Genomic DNA, 17,066 nt, shown 5'->3' with positions numbered 1-17,066 from the left:
AACAAAAATACAAAAATGGTTTGTTTTCTCTTTCCACTTAGTTTAGACCATTTTCAGAAATGACCTGCAGTGTCTTATCAATTGTACGGTTTCCTCGCTCAAAGGTCAACTTGAAATGTAAGAATCCACAAAAACATCAACAACTGAAAAAAAAAAAAAAAAACACTCAACGTGCTATTTTAAAATCTAGAGGTAACTTTCACCTTCAAATGTGTTTCCAGGTGTAAGATCATCCTGCACTACAATTGCAAATATTTTGCAACATTGATGGGCAAGAAATGCCTCTTAAATAAGCCTGGAATGAAAATCAGCCAAACAGCATTTACCTAAACATTCAATAACATCTTAATGAAAAAAGTATTTATGCAAATATTTGATAGGCTAAATTGTTCAAAGGTCCCTTTGTGCCATAACTGCAAGAGAAATTTCAATTAGACTGCAACGCCGAGTGAGATGTGCGAAGAAACTCTTTTCAGCATTACCGACCTTGACATCTGAGTCAATAATAGTAAAGAAGCTGTAATTGTAGGTAAATGTAGAAGTAATCTCTCTTGGGAACATCTTGAATGTTTTATTTCACAGTTAATAGAGATCTAAAAAGCAAAACTTACATTATTAATTGCATACATTTTTCAGAACATTTTTTCCCTTCCTTGTTCTGTTTTAAAAAGGCTAATAATATTAAATTGTATGGCCATCCATCAGTTTGAATTAATAAGTAAACAAGTACATTGTATGGTTACGTAAATAGACCTGCAATGAAAATCTACTGGGAAACTGTAAAGCACCAGAATATTACAAGTCTGTATAAAATGATGTCCAGTTTCTCGATCTATATCAAGATAATGTAAACCTAGCAACTTTTGCATGATATTTGCACAAAACAACATTATGTTATGGTGTTCTGCTGGTATTTATGGTTCACAATAGTATCATTTATTGTAGCTATATTAAAACCTGGGAAATTCCTGTGAAGTTTGCCTTTTGCAAAGCACATATTTCTACAGCATCACACCTCTCAGCATCCTTTCTATTTTCTCACAAGCAACAGTTTCACACACCATGTGAAGAACATCTCAAGAACATCTCTACACCACTAAGTAATTAAAAAGTGTACAAAAACATACCATAAAGTATTCTGTAGCACAGGCAATCCAAACACGACAGACAGCACATTTAAATATAGTGCAAGAAGTTCATGACTAGTGGCGTGTATAAATTTGTTGAATGGGTTGGTCCATGTGGGACACAGGCTCAATCAAAGGTGACATGAAACAATCATTTATCCTACTTCTCTCTAATACCAACATCCTGTTTATATAGGTCAATATTTCTTATTAACTTCTTGAAAGATTGAGAGACAAGCAGATGTGTGTGAAGAAGTGTGAAAAAAAAAAAAACCTGACATAGCAAACATTTGAAAAATAGATGACCCCTTTAAAAGTGTCGAGATCATGCGTCCAAATAATGAAATAATGCATAAAAAGAGATGAATATATTAACTGATGCACATCTTTAATTAACATTACTTTGAAATTCTTACTAAATGTATTTGGCTGAGTTATGCTGATTCATTAATCCACTATAAAGTTGTCTAATGCCAACGTTCACAAATCCTACTCCTCTCGTTGTATTTTACACTATTATTGCCTTAAGATCCTTCACAATATGCAGTAATATAACAGCTTGACCTACTCATTATGTAATTATAAACTTCTTACATGTTTAACAGTGAAGTGGTCAGCTTGTCCTCGGATGGTGTTCTCTCTAACTTTTGAACATTGTGCTCATTTCATTTTCGTACATTTAGTTGGTTATAGGATACTCTAATTGTTGAACTTCCATAATCCAGTTCTGTCATTTAAAGAGTTCAGTAAATATTAGATTTATGTTGAAGTTATTTGAAATAGGATCGATATAAAAAAAAATTTGCTAAAATTACATTTCTTCGTCTGTATAAGTCCTCAGCCCGCCGCATCCCAAAATTTCCACCCATCTGAATGTCCTGCCTCTGACTTTTGAGAAGACCATAATGAAAAAATGTTGGGGTTCCACCCAGTGTCCAATGCCATTTACGGGTTTATACCCAGTGATATTATTGAACTGTTTAATGTCATAGGTGAACATGATTTCACCAAGTACAACATGTTCCTGGATCAACATTTGTGTTCAACATTCCAATCAACCAATTAGAATCGAGGAACACTGTACGTAAATGTCAGTTTTAGACTTACAATCAAGGTTAGATGCTTCTACACCCTTGTTATTCACTTATCATTTCCCTCTGATTTTAGGAATAAATTATGGATAGAACTGTTAAATGTCATATGCCTGGCAAATTAGGTAAATTTGAAAGTTTGCAGACATTTTTGTATTATGTCTAGCATTATAAAAAAGCTGCTCTTACAGACAGGTGGGTAAGATGCTTGTTTCAGTGGCACGTAAAGGTGAGCTCTCACATTAGTGCTGGAATCACACCTGTCACAGTACGGAACGGATGTGGCCTGAAGAACAGATGAGCTCTTGGCAAGGGCAACAGCGCTGGTGTCACACACTGATTCTGGCTTGAATCAGCTGGGTCACAGCAGGATCTTTCCTCTCCAGACTGTTAGAAGTCGAAAGATTGATGAAACTGATGCTTGTAAGCCAACTGTACAACAAAACAAATTCATATGCACTTTAGTAACTTATTGTTAATTGTTTGATATTTAATATTAACTGTAATAAGTTATTGTGGATGCACTTGCTACTTTTATTACATTTCAAACCAGTTCATTGTTTTTTTTTATGGTCTTTCGGGTGGTTATTATGACAACGTATTTCATTAATTAACTAATAAGTTATTTATATTTTTTCAGATAGAAAATAAATAAATTAAATGAAGCACAACATTTTCAGCTGTTCGATAAAAAGAGATAATAATAATAAAACAATCCAACAGAATTTCATACCCATTATCCAAACCTGGATAGGAAAGGAAACAAAAGTGATTGATTAAAAGTCAGGGTCAGTTTATGCTTGCCTTCTGCAAAAGTGTTTATTCATTTATTTATTATTATTATTATTATTATTATTATTATTGTTATTAATTGCAATATATGTGCTATATTTGTTTTTTGTTTTAAAGAACAGCCTTTATCTATATTCTCACCTTCATTTATCTATATTCTCACCTGCATTTTCAGTGAATTAATTATTGAACTGACGATGAACTTATATTAGGGCTCAAATTCATTGCTATTCCATTTGTTACAGATGCTTTTAGACATATTGGGGTCAGAGAGGCAGGAAAGAGAAGTTCTGCTTGAACAGGGCTGATCAGTTGAGGTTCATGTCGGTTTGGTTGTTCTTGCTGCTTTGTGCATTGAATGCACTGTTCTGATTTTCCTTCATCTTGTGTATGAGTCCTGGGGGTGGTTGTTCAGATGAACAGTTCATGATTGCAGCAGATCTGAAAACAAACACAACAAGCCCACCTGGACAGCACTAGGAAGCACAAGCCTATACCACAGTATATCAGGCTGAAAAAGTATGGCGCTATAATATACAGTTGTAGTACAAAGTTTTAAAGGAGTGGTTGATTGCAATTTCACTCTTGTAATGTTGCTGTTTGAGCATAAACAATATCTGCAAAGTTGCAGCATTTTAAAATTCTCGCAGTTTAATGCGGCATGCCTACAAAAACAACTTCTAGCAGAAAAACTCAGATAAACCCGCCCCCGGGAACATGCAACAAAGGAGGCAAGGCCATGTTGTGTTGCTTAATGGCGCTTTTCCAGAACAGCTCAGTATGCCAAGGACAGCTCGGCTTCGCTTGGTTTGCGTTTCCACTGCAGTTTATTACTGCTATACAGAGGGTGGGATTATTCCATTGTGTTTTAGTTGTGCTGCCTTAATATTACGGCCAGAACTCCTAACAAAATTTTACATTCCACGTCACCCCCATCAAGCTCTTGCTCCTCTGCTATCAACGAGAGGAACATCTGTACTTCCTCAACAGACAACGACACAGCCATTTTTTGGTTGTTTAAAAAAGGTGCGCTCATTGTGTTTGATTCTTCGCTTGCTGTGCTGATTTAAATCTAGTGGTTCTGTTGTGTTTCATGTCACAAGTTCAGTGATGCAGGGATTGACGATTCCCTCCGGCCAATCAGTGATCAGCAGAGATTACATTACGTTTTAGTAAGAGAATGGTTTGCTTGGAACCTCAACTGAGTTGGTACTGAAAAAAGTACTAGGTACTGTACACGGTGGAAAACCCCCAAAAGTGATTTGTACGGTTCTGTGCGAACCATGCAGTAGAAAAGTGTCATTAGAGAAGAGGAAGAAAACTAGGAGTGCACATAAAAAAAAAACTATTCATATACGAATTGCAGTTCTGTCTTCTAATGATTGTAATAGATTCACAAGTTTCAAAATCATTGTTCTAAAGCAGCAGTTCTTAATAGGGATGGGTGATACCACATATTTTGTTTTCAATACGATACTAATACTTTTAATAATGGCCAGTTTTGTCAATATCGATACAGATACGATACTTCTAAACTGAACTTTTAGATTATGCAACGTATTTAATTATTATGAGTACAATGGGTAATACTACCTACTTAACTTCATATTTGAAATGCATTTGAACATTCAATACACGTTAATTGCAACTTATTAGGCTATATTTTTGTTTGCACAAATCTACAAATACTATAGTTAAATTTTTTCACTGTACCATGGTTCATTGTCATAAGGGACTGCCAATCAATGCAACCTTTTTATTCAGAGAGTGTATGATTTATATTAGCAATAAAGAATAGAACAGTAGCAATATGAACTTTTAACATTCAAATTTAAATAAATGTACTGTACAATCTAGGGTACAATTTCAATAGGTTTCTTGTGAAATAACATATAGCCTCTGCTTTTTTTTCTGCATTGTACTGGGCTTTTTTTTTTCAAAAACATAAATGCTCTCTTATTATGGGCTACTCTTGGGAAACGCTGCTCTGTTTAAAAGCACCGTCAGAAGTGAGTGAACACTCTCTGTAATTGATTATTTCTGCCTTGCAACATTTGCGTGTTCAGATGAGCAGGGAAATCCCTTCCACACAATTATTTGCTAACATAGGTTATTCTTCCAATTTAAGGCATATTTTAGGCATTATTTTTGCTTAATAAACAAAATCACTGGTAAATAAAAACACCATAGTATCAATATTTTTTATTTGAGTATCGATACTTTCGATACTCGCATCAGTATCAATATATCGATACTTCAGGATTAATTCACCCATCCCTAGTTCTTAATCCTGTTCCACTCTCTCGCTCTCTCTCTCTTCCATTCACATCATCAGCTCAGCTCAAACAATGTTTCATTTATACACTTATTTTCATGCTATGAGAAACGTTAAACAGGGAATGCGCGTCTGGTTGCGTACTGTATTAAAACTTTAATCAGGATAAAACCATATATTAAAAGCTAACAGAAGCAGTAGCATTTACAAATAGTGTATATAAAAGTAAAATCAAATACTTGTGTTATATGCTATTGTCAACACACGTGAACGAGTACATCGAGTACAAGTGTGCTTTATTTGTCAGGGCAAAAGTTTATTAAAAGACAACTATTTAAAACGTTTAATTTGGCATTATGATAAATTGCACATTTTAAAATTGTACTTAATTTTTTTTTTTTTTCACAAGAATTCTCAAGCTATAAACTAGCTTTATGTGAAGAACACAATGAAATTCAAGTCAGTATATATTGAAAATCAAACAAAAGATGACACATTTTTGGGTGAACTATGCCTTTAATTTCTGTGTAAATCAGAGCGGAGGGATGTGAAAAGTGCAGCACACAAAACACACAGACTACATCAGTTACTGAGAGAATAAAGAGGTGTGACGTGATGCAGTTGGGTTGTCATAGTAACTGTTACCTCTTGAAAATCTCCTCATGTAGATTTCAGCCAACTGACAGAAAGAGAGAGACAGTGGGAGACTTTTACGAGGCACCAGTACCGATATCGACCTCCTGAAAAGCTCTTCACATGAGATGTTTATTTTTGAATCTGTTGAGTTATGCTGCCGCACCTTGAATGCTAATGCACTAATGTATCATAATGAGCCATGAATAGGTGTAAACATGTTTGTACTACCATGAAATTAACCTAATTAGGGACAAGTTAGCTGTGCCGTTATGAATAAACTTTTTGCATAAGAGCACTTTGTGGAATTTGATCTTACATCAAATATTACACACATTTGCCTAAATCCATTTCAGCCCAAGCTCTTCAACACACAGAACACCCACTGGATTTTAAATAAATAGTTTTCAGGGTAACTTTTAGAACTATTAATAATACAGTTATTCAAGGGTTAGTTCACCCAAAGATGAAAATTAGACTCACCCTCAAGCCATGCTAGGTGTATATGACTTTCTTCTTTTAGACGAATCCAATCAGAGTTTTATGAAATATGATCCTGGCACTTCTAAGCTCTGTCATTGTAGTGGGTGGGTGTTTGTTTGAATTGTGATAAAAATGCAGTGATTTGTGCAACTGTTTTATGCATTCTGATTCAAAAGAAGGCACGGACAGGGGCAAAACTGTGAAAACATCAGAGAAAATAAAATAAAAATACAGGTTTTTGGTGATTATTGATTTAAAAAAAAATGGAAAAGAATATAAGAACTCAGGGAACGTTACTAGTATGTTATGACCACAAAGCAATTTTACCATTGTGCATGATTTGTAAACTAACACTTTCTGATGTTTGCATCACACAATCAGCCACACATTTAGGGCTTTTCTGACATAGTTAACTTGCTTGGTAGCCCACCTGGTATGACATTAAACTTGTGATGCACAACAGGTACAAGTATAATGAAACATGTCAGGACACTCCACAAAAGAGCTCAGAACGGTTCATTCTGCAGCCAATGAAGCTTGTACAGACACAAAATTAAGATAAAGATGTTTTTCAGGAAGTTGCGTTTTCTGAAGCTTTTCTTACTAGAGCGGCAGTGGCTCAGTGGTTCATGTAGGTTGTCTACCAACCGGGAGGTTGGTGGTTCAATCCCTGGCTCCACCTTACCAAGTGTCGAGGTGTCCTTGAGCAAGACACATAACCCCAGCTGCTCCTGATGAGCTGGATAGCCCTTGCGTGGCTGACATGTCGCCGTCGGTTTATGTGAATGTAAAGTGCTTTGGATGGCCATGGGTCTGTTGAAAGTGCTATATAAATGCAGTCCGTTTACCATTTTAAAGTCAGTTGGGAGCAGCTTATTCCAGAACAGCCTCTTCTGGCTATTTCATTGTTTATTTAATGCAATATTACTTTGTATTATTAAGTAATGTAGGTAAGTACATGTTTTTACCAACTTTTAAGTCAATAACATGTCAATGTTATTCAATTTATAATATGCACACTTTTTTGTGAATTTATTTATGTTTATTTTTTTCTTGGCTGTAAAATCAATAACAAAAAGATGAAGCTTGATTTAAAGACTCTCTAGTAAAAAAATAAAAAAATAAAAAAAATGACAAGAAAAGGGAAACAAAATCTTCAAAGGTGGAAAGTGCTGTCGTCAGCAGGATGAACAGACGGAGGATGACGGCTTTGCCAACGAGCCGAGCGCCAGACGCGATGTAAGGACGAGGAACAGAGGGAAGCAGGGATGAAGAGCCAGCAGAGAGTACAACTGGTTCTAGAGTATAAATAGTCTAAATGAAGAAGTGATTGCTGGAGAGATGTGGAGAACTGCCCACAGGTTCTTGACTTAATGTGACGTAGATTAAAATAAAAAATGGCACTTTTTAGTGTGAATACTGTTTGAAGGACAACATACATATCAGTGTGCCTTTGCATCCATACAGCAGTGCCTCTTTTATGATATTCTAAATTCTAAAATATTTTCCTTTTTCATTATTTTGTTATTATTTTTGTAGCTCAAGCAGTAAAGTGTGCTTCTTGAACATTAAGGCCATTGGTTGGATTCCAAGATATAAACTGATAAACTGTGTACCTTGAAAAAGATAAAAGCATCTGGCAAATGCATTAACATTTGAATTTCTTTTTTATTATTATTTTGCATGCAGTTTCATGTACTAATGTACATATATATATATATATATATATAAAATGATCTGTCAATCAGAAGTCCATTAAAATGATCTAGCAATATAAACATCTGATTAAAATGTTTGAAAATAAATGGTGGCCAACCACTTTAAAAAAAAAAAAAAAAAAAAAAATGTCAATTTTTAACCTAAAACCATGATTTTGGAAAACATCCATAGCTGTTTGTCAACAACCCTATTTAAAGAAAAACTGTTTGGGAAACCTGATATGAATGATGTCAAAATGTCTTTATATGTAAGTGGATCTTAAACACATTACATTATATATTCATTTATTTATTTAATTTGTTTTGAGTGAGCTACATAATTTATTCTCCATATCAAGAATCACATGGGCTAGTAGACATAAACTTTCCTAATGTAGCAGGAAGCAGTCATTTGACTCTCACTTCAGGTACAAGTTTAGGTGTTGCTGTTGTCTTAAACATATTCGATGTGTTATATCAACACGTACAGATTGTATATCCCCCGCTGCTTCTGCAGAGGAACATCCACGGTGTTGATTAGGCTTTTAGAAAACAGGATGTTTCATTAGCGCTGCTGTTGTCAAAATGTTTTTGATGCATGATTCCCATTACTGGAATATTATGAGCCATTGACCCTGTGAGTGCTGTGAGGTTATGAGTTGTTTTCTCTTTCTGCTTGTTATTTCATCCAGAGGCTTATGTTCCCAGCTGCCTCTGTCACTTGGGGGCTCCACGAGTTCCTCAATGTGACTCACGCTGGCTGTCAGTGACAGTGAGACAAACAAAAGCAAGGAATGAGAGCTGATTGGATGAGTATTATTAACCTTCCATGAATCTAGATACGCAGTACCTGGGGGAAGAATAAGAGTTTAGGGAACATCTACATCAGTCAAGTGGAGAGTGAAGAACAACAGTGAAAAGAAACAGAAATCAAGCACACTGATACATGGTGCCCATAAGGTGACACGTTCGGTTCACTTAATTTTGTCATGGCCACGACATAATAATGAGATATTAACTTGTGGGAACATCATATTGTGTCGTAACCATGAGATCATTTGGTCGAGGTAACAACATCCTTATGTCTGACTGGATGGCAGTTAGATTAAAGGTGAAATGGGGACACACGAGTCAAAGAAACTTCACAGTGAACTTTAGTGCTGCTGCTATCCATCTACAGTATCTGATCTATCTATCAGTCTGTAATCTTTTATATCCCTACCCAATACCTAAATATTACAGCAATATTGTATATGTTGTACATGTATAATGACTATTTATAACTAGTGAACAATAAACACCACTACTTGCATGGGATGCAATAGCAAGCTCAAGCACAAAAAGTCCTTTTGAGCTCTAGGTGGCACTACACAAGCTGTAATATCAGGCAGCGTTTGATTACAGGAGAAAGGAAGGAATGCTTGGAAAATGGAATGACGTCAGTGGCTCGACTGGAGTCAGATTAGCTCACACCAAGACAATGGATGTGGTCTGCCGCTTTCTCAGGGCCAACTGCTGTTCTTTTACTGAACACACTCCCAAATTGGGTTACAATTGATTGGGCCCATGATGCATTTCCATGCTGTGCATTTCCTCTAACAAATACAGTGGACAAAAATTAATGAATGACACAGTTTAACCAGTGACTGGATAATAAAAGAGCTGTTGCGTTAAATCATGTAAAAAGCCCTCAGCTAGAACTCTGTCCTTCCTTACCAGAAAATTACTGATAACTAAAATAACAATAAATAACAATAAATAATGGATTTGGTTTGTTTGAGGTCTCATTGCAAATGTTTAGAAGTAATTTAGTCTTCCAGGTTACCAGGTAAAATGGTAACTTGCCCATTAGAGTATTTTTTTTTTTCATACACTTTTATAGACTCATGACTCATGTTCTTGAGTGATCAACAGAAGCTGAGAATGTATTAATAAGTTTTGTTATTGTCTGTGGTAATTTTAATTTGTACCGATACAAAATGTAAAAGCTTATTATGATCAGATTTTTCATGTTCATATTATAACATGAAATTGACATCTCATACAAGGCTGTTCAGAAGTGTAGATTTGTGTAAGATTTTTTTTTAATGTTATTAAAAGACATCTCTCACCAAGAATGCATTTATTTGATAAAAAATACAGTAAAATGCTATTTATTCCTGTGATGTCAAAGCTGTTTTATCTTCCTTTTTCTGAACATCACATGATCCTTCAGAAATCATTCTAATATGCAGATTTGCTGATCGAGAAACATGCATCATTATTATGAATCCTGAAATCAGTTAAACAATTATACTGACCCCCAAACTTTTGAACAGTACAGTGAATCTGGATTTTGAAGAAGTGGTTTTTGGTCATGATGTGTTTACAAGACATTTCTTTTAACATGCTTGTTATTCTCCGCTGAGAGAGATTTGATTTATTTATTTCTTTATTGTCATTTTGCGAACTCTAGGAGTATAATACATAGATGATTTCAATGAAAATGTATATACCATTTACATGTCTACTTAAATGTCTGCTTCATAATGGACCATTGGACTGGAGGCATAAATGAATGATTGAATGAATGAATGAATGAATAATTAATACATGTTTACCTTTTGAATTATATAGTGGAATGGGGTACAAAAAGTCTAAAACCATTTTTTTTAATACACTGTTTTCATTACAAACTACTTTATTCATATTAACAATTTAAGTGAACACACACACACACACACACACACACACACACACACACACACACACACTCCATAGACTTATATTGTTTTTATACTGACCAAACTTTATTTTCTATCCCCTAACCCTATACCCACCACACACAAACAGGGATATTTGTGTTTGGATCCTGTTTATAATAATAATAATAATAATAATAATAATAATAATAATAATAATAATAATAATAATAATAATAATAATAATAATAATAATAAATATAATAATAATAATAATAATAATAATAATAATAATAATAATAATAATAATAATAATAATAATAATAAAACAACTTAAATCTTCTCCTGAGACACTGTGGTGTCATCTAAATCTAAGTTCATAAACATTACACGATACAAAGTTTCTGTATTGCAGGGGGGAACAAATCAGACACCAGTATGTGCTGTCTTGCACTGACCTCTAGTGGTCAAGAGCACACAACTCGCTTTCCAGTTTAATTTAACTATTTAAGTCAAGAGACACCGAATTATACGTCATTCTCATATCTGTACAGTTTGCTCCTGTTGGGAGTTTGTCTTTTAACTTATTAATGCAATACGATCAGCATTCAGACAAAAAACAGAGCACGGTTTGAACTTGATTACTGAAGCCTCCAGATGTCCTTTACCCTTCCAAACGCAGTGTAACACACTTGAAAATGCATTATCTAGCCAATTGACCAAGTAACTACTGTGTCCTAAGGGATTTCAGAGGGAGGAACAAAGCTGTAGCCCTACACATACATGCTAATGGCTAATAAGGCAGTCTGTGTGTTTGCTAATGCCTAAAACAGCTCAGTGGAAACGGTCATCTTCATGTGTGTCATATACATTTATATCATGTGTAATATAGCCTCTCTGTCTGCAGGGTTTGTTTACTGACCTTTTGGCCTGTTGATAGTATACAGATGGCTGTTCACTATGGGCCTAATAGCCTAACATTTATTTTTACAGCTCCTAAATGTAGCAGACTACATTGGATTCAATCATCAAGTGAACTTTATGTACTGGCTATAGCTTACATCACATTGAACACAGTCATCGATGTACAAAACTCAACTGGACAAGGCTCAAGACTCAGCAGTGGCCGTAACAGTAGAACAAAAAAAAAAAAAAAAAAAAAAAAAAACCTGTAGAAAAAAGTACACTTATTTGTATTGAATGTGTACATGTAATGCACTTCAAATATTAAAAGTAAACGAATAAATAAATTAACAAAAAATGCTTGCTTTTGTGACAGTTTCTTAACACACATAAGTAGTCTTGTAAAAACTACACTAAGAGTGGTTCCAGACCATTATATTTAATTCGCACTTATTATTATTATTGATTGTTTGTTTTTTTAAAGTCTTTTCTAAAGTGTTCAAGAGTGTAATTCTAACATTCGCGAGTAACTGCCTAATTTGGGTAGACAATGAGAGATTTACATGCTGGCTGAATCAGACAGATGAGCAGGAAGGAAACCTTGTGCTTTATTTCATGTGATTCACTCAGAGCAGTTGACTCACCTCTGTAGAGGCCACCAGAGCTTCTCAGCTGGTTTTCCTCAGGATCCCTTTGGTTTTTTGTTTTTTAATCAAATGGCAAGCCAACACAGTACCAAAAATGGGAAAAGGAAAATAGGCTTTGTTGTAGTTTATTAACCTTTTACAACCCTGTGTCAGCTCATACTGCCATAGGACACAATTCAGACCAGACTCAATATTGAACCTTGTAGGAACAAAATTAGCGTTTTATTTTTTAAAATATGGTCATATTTACTGAGGATTTTAAGACTCAATCAGCACACCATTACAAGGTCTGCTTAATGACATCTAATTGACTACTTCTCAGGTTTTCTGCACCCTTTGTTGAAAACACACAGATTATGAATTTATAAGATAAACATAACCAAAATAAATGAATGTTCCTATCAGAGAAATTTGAAAAGTGGGTCTCATATTGTACTTTTGGTTATGTATGTATCTATGTATTTGGCAGGCACTTTTTTATCAAAGTGATGCTTCTAAATACTTTAATTGATGCTTCCTTGTTTCCTCGCTGCTCGGTTCTCCATGATCTAGAAATCGATTGAAGACCTCCATCATGAAGGACATGTCAGTTTACTAAACCCACTGCCAGGCAAGGAACGAGGAGAGAGAAAGCTTTCAGATAATACCTGAGCTAGGAAACAAAGGGGTATTATTCCTGGATTAATGTGTCCAATAATTGTGTACACTTCTGGATGAATAATACTGAAATAACTTTTTAATCTCTGTTATTTTAATCAACCATACATTTGACATATTTCCATAGTGCACATTGCTTTATTCAAAATGTTTAACCAGCTACATCAACAGCAGTGAGGTATTACAGCAGTACAAAGTAACATACTGTAGGTATTATAACACAGATACATAGGTATTATAAATATACATTAAATAAATACAAACATATATACACGTTCATAAAGAAAGACACCAAGTGTACTATAAAAAATACAAAACAAAACAAACTAACTAACAAACTAAAAAGCACAGACTCACAGCCTTTGTTTTTATTATTAATTTGGATATACTCTTTAGTTTTGTAAAAAAAAAAAAAAAAAAAAAAAAAAAAAGGTTTGTGGTTATTAAATTTGAAATGAAATGTTTTAAGGAACAGTAAAAGATTAACAATAAGATTCACTAATAGCTTTAAAACCAAACACACATCTTTAAACAAGTCCACATATGTTCAGAAACCATTTACAAAAGTCTTTTCCAAATAATTTAGTGCAAATTCATGACTGACATGACACTGAGTGAGTGAAACTGTTCCATCAGTTCCTTGGTTCCTCCATCTCATTATTTCCACACTTCAGCAAAGACGGTGGGGAAATATGCAAGAACAGAAAAATAAGATTGCACAATCAAACAAGAGGTATGTTTTTTTCACCGTTGGAATCACATGATTACACTTATCACACAATACTTTGTTTCTCCACATTCTGAAGACCATAAGTGACCCTGAAACTACAAATACTCTCATTGTTAGGTCATGGTAAGGGTTAGTAGACCAAGATGGCCTTCTGTACTTGCAAAGCTACTTATAGTCAGTAAAATGTCTGTTAAAATAAAGTCAAATCAAACCCTTGATCTCTACCAGCTGAGCTTTTTCGTCTCTTCACAACGATCTACACATCATATGAGGTTTGATGGGTGGATATACAGCTCTCAGTGCCAGCGGTGTTATTCTGTTATCTTTAGGACTGTCACTGCACTTGCTAATAACAGTAACATTTAAGTTCACAGAGGAGTTGCTCTTGCGTCTAGAACACAAAAGAACACCTTGAAAAACTCCTTGAGCTCTCTTCCTGAAGTGGCTTCCTACGATAACATACAAAAAAGGGTTTATTGCACTATTGCTATACCCTAAATAAGTAGCCAGCTCATTGCTTATTTGCAATATATTCTCCCAGAGACACCCAGGAAGGAGCTTGAAGTAGTCAAGGGTTCCTAGGAAACGCACCAGCTGGAAGGGTGTCCAGCACAGGAGAAACACAGCGAGGACCGTCAGAACCAGCTGAGTGGCTTTCCTCTCCGTTTGAACTCTTGGTTGAATCACAAAGCCGCGGTTTTTAAGCGCTCTGACCACGTGAAAAGTGCAAAAGGAAATGATTGGCAGCGGAAGCAGGAATCCAACGAAGTTTGTCGTGATGTTTCGTCTTAGAATCCAGGCTCTATGAGGGTATTCTAGGTAACAGGCATCCACCCCTATGTCTGGAAATGAACCTACTCTTCGGAAGAGCAGAGTTGGGAGGCTGAGCATGAATCCCACCGTCCAAATCACAACACATATACGCTTGGCCCAATCGGGGGATCTCAGCCTACTGGGCTTCATGGGTTTGGCCAAGGCGAGGTAGCGGTCCACGCTGACCAGCACCAGGAAGAGTATGCTGCAGTAGTAGTTCATCGAGATGATGGTGCAGATTACCTTGCAGAGCAGCTGACCGAAGTTCCATTGATAGCCTTGGGCGATGGTGACCGTCCAGAAGGGCAAACACAGGACCATAATGAGGTCTGCAGCTGCCAGGTTGCCCAGATACACATCAGCTACGCTGCACGGCTTCCGCTGGAGGCAGAACACGCAGAGGACCACACTGTTGCCCAGCACTCCCAGGATGCTGATAAGAGCCAGAAATGGAGGCTGGAAAGATGACAGCCATACCCAGGCGTCTGTTTCATTGCAGGTGTTTGATGAATTTAGTTCCATTGGGACACTGTGGGACAAATGTTAAACGATATGGTGATTAGCAAAGCAAACTATTTATTTTAGAAGAAAAAAGTATTTCGGTATTTCAATTTATTGGGCATAATTCAATGTGTCCCTTGCTGTTTCTTTGTAACTAATCACTAGCAAATTCAGGAACACTTTAGTATAGGAACCAATTCTTAGTTGCTGATTAACATGACTAACATATTGGCTGTTTATTAGTTATTATCATAAAGCACATTCTGCATGACCATATTCTACATCCATAATACTACCCAATACCTAAAATTAACAACTACCTTACTAACTATTTATAAGCATCAAATTAGTAGTTTATTAAGGCAAAAGTCATAGTTAATAGTTTGTGAGAATTGGACCTTAAAATATAGTATAGTATTTCTGAGGATATAGAAACAATTTTCTGAACATTGTTACTGTATCTTTTTTCCCCATTGTCCCACACGGAAGAAGAAATAAATAAATTGTGCGCACAATTTACTAATTTGTTCCCTCAATGTACTAAAACGTGCACACGATTACTATTTCGTTCCCTCGATTTACTAAATCATGTGCATGACTTAGCAAATTGAGGGAATGAATTAGTAAATCATGCTCACAATTTAGCCTACTATTTTTTCCTGCATGCCATTTGCAGGGCTCCATGTATTTTCTTGTAAAACATATAGCAATGTTTCCACGACTTTAGACATTCTACTAACAGTAAGTAACTTTGCAACTTCATGTCAACTAGCAGTCATTAGAGTATTAGTTGACTGTCTGCATAATATCTTATAACACTGTACTGTGATGAGCCCACCCTAAACCTAACCTAACAGTCTACTCTGAGAGATAATAGACATGCAGTTGCAAATTAATGATAATTAGTTGACATGCAATTGCAAAGTTACTTATGGTTAGTAGAATGTCTAAAGTGGACTGTCAAAATAAAGTGTAACCTATCTTTCTGTTAATTCAGTTTTTTTTTTTTTTTTCAAGCTTGATTCTCATGTTAAAGAATAAGCCTGCTGTTTCTTCCTGAATGGATGAAGTTTGAAGTTTCCTTCATGTTTGCAAGTGAAAAAAACTACAACAACCAGACTTTGAATACAACTCAAATAATGAAGGGGAGTCATTTGTTGGAATGGATCCATATGATAGAGCAAAACCTGGAAATTCCTAGGGAGTAACATTCTTGCACATTTTCAGCAAAAGTAGAATACTAGCAAAAATGCGTCACAAAAAAAATAAAAATAAAATAAATAAAAATAATGTAGTTCTGGATTATGATTTAATATTATGAATTTTGCTGATAATTATATCCCAAAAATATTATTTTGTTTTCCCTGGTAATCAAACCCAAAACTGTGGCCTTGGTAGGACCATGCCCTAGGGAGCTACAGGAAAGCTAAAATGTTCCATTTGGAATTTAATTATTTAGTAACATTAAATGGAAGTAATCTTTTTTATGTTAACATAATCTGTTACTGTTATAGTCATGTAACTTGTACTGTTTTAAAATAACCATTATTATTGACTTTTTATAAATTCACCTACCAGTGGCAGCTCCAGATTGTAGATACAGAGTCAGTATCTGTTCACTTCCGAAGTGTTGTCTGGCCGAATCTTCTCCAGCTAAATGCTGGTGAGATCAGACAGGCGCTCTTATAAACGCATAATGAGGCTGTCGTCACTGGAAGCCTGGATCTGTTCTCGCTTTCCGTTTGTCATGCTCTGGCTGTCTTTCGCCTGAGTAAAACACATGCACTGTTATGAAGATAATATGAAGATAAACGTTATGAATCAAGCGTGATGCTGCCTTTTCAACAAATCTTCAGCTCATGACACAGCAGCTCTAGATAAGCCAGATATTAAAGTGATATTCTAGAATGATTGAACAGTAGTATTTTCAAATGACTTCTCAAATGCATGACTTTATAGACTGAATTTGTAAAATGAACATTTATGGAATTCTTTCTGCTAACCCCCCCCCCCACCCAAAAAAGCTTTTAGATTTG

At 35.4% G+C, this 17,066-nt stretch overlaps 1 protein-coding gene across 1 annotated transcript; it reads right to left on the bottom strand.

Annotated features, from left to right (window-relative positions):
- Positions 1-13,428: 13,428 nt before the first annotated feature.
- Positions 13,429-16,765, bottom strand: LOC113037859 (B2 bradykinin receptor-like). The gene is made up of 2 exons (XM_026195203.1): positions 16,606-16,765; positions 13,429-15,058 (listed from the first exon to the last, which is right to left on the bottom strand). The coding sequence occupies exon 2, from the start codon at positions 15,049-15,051 to the stop codon at positions 13,963-13,965; it is 1,089 nt and encodes a 362-aa protein (XP_026050988.1). The 5' UTR covers positions 15,052-15,058; positions 16,606-16,765; the 3' UTR covers positions 13,429-13,962.
- Positions 16,766-17,066: the final 301 nt, after the last annotated feature.

Source organism: Carassius auratus, chromosome 20, assembly GCF_003368295.1.
Source record: "Carassius auratus strain Wakin chromosome 20, ASM336829v1, whole genome shotgun sequence".
Classification (NCBI taxonomy): Eukaryota; Metazoa; Chordata; class Actinopteri; order Cypriniformes; family Cyprinidae; genus Carassius; species Carassius auratus.
This window is presented reverse-complemented; position numbering and strand designations above follow the sequence as displayed.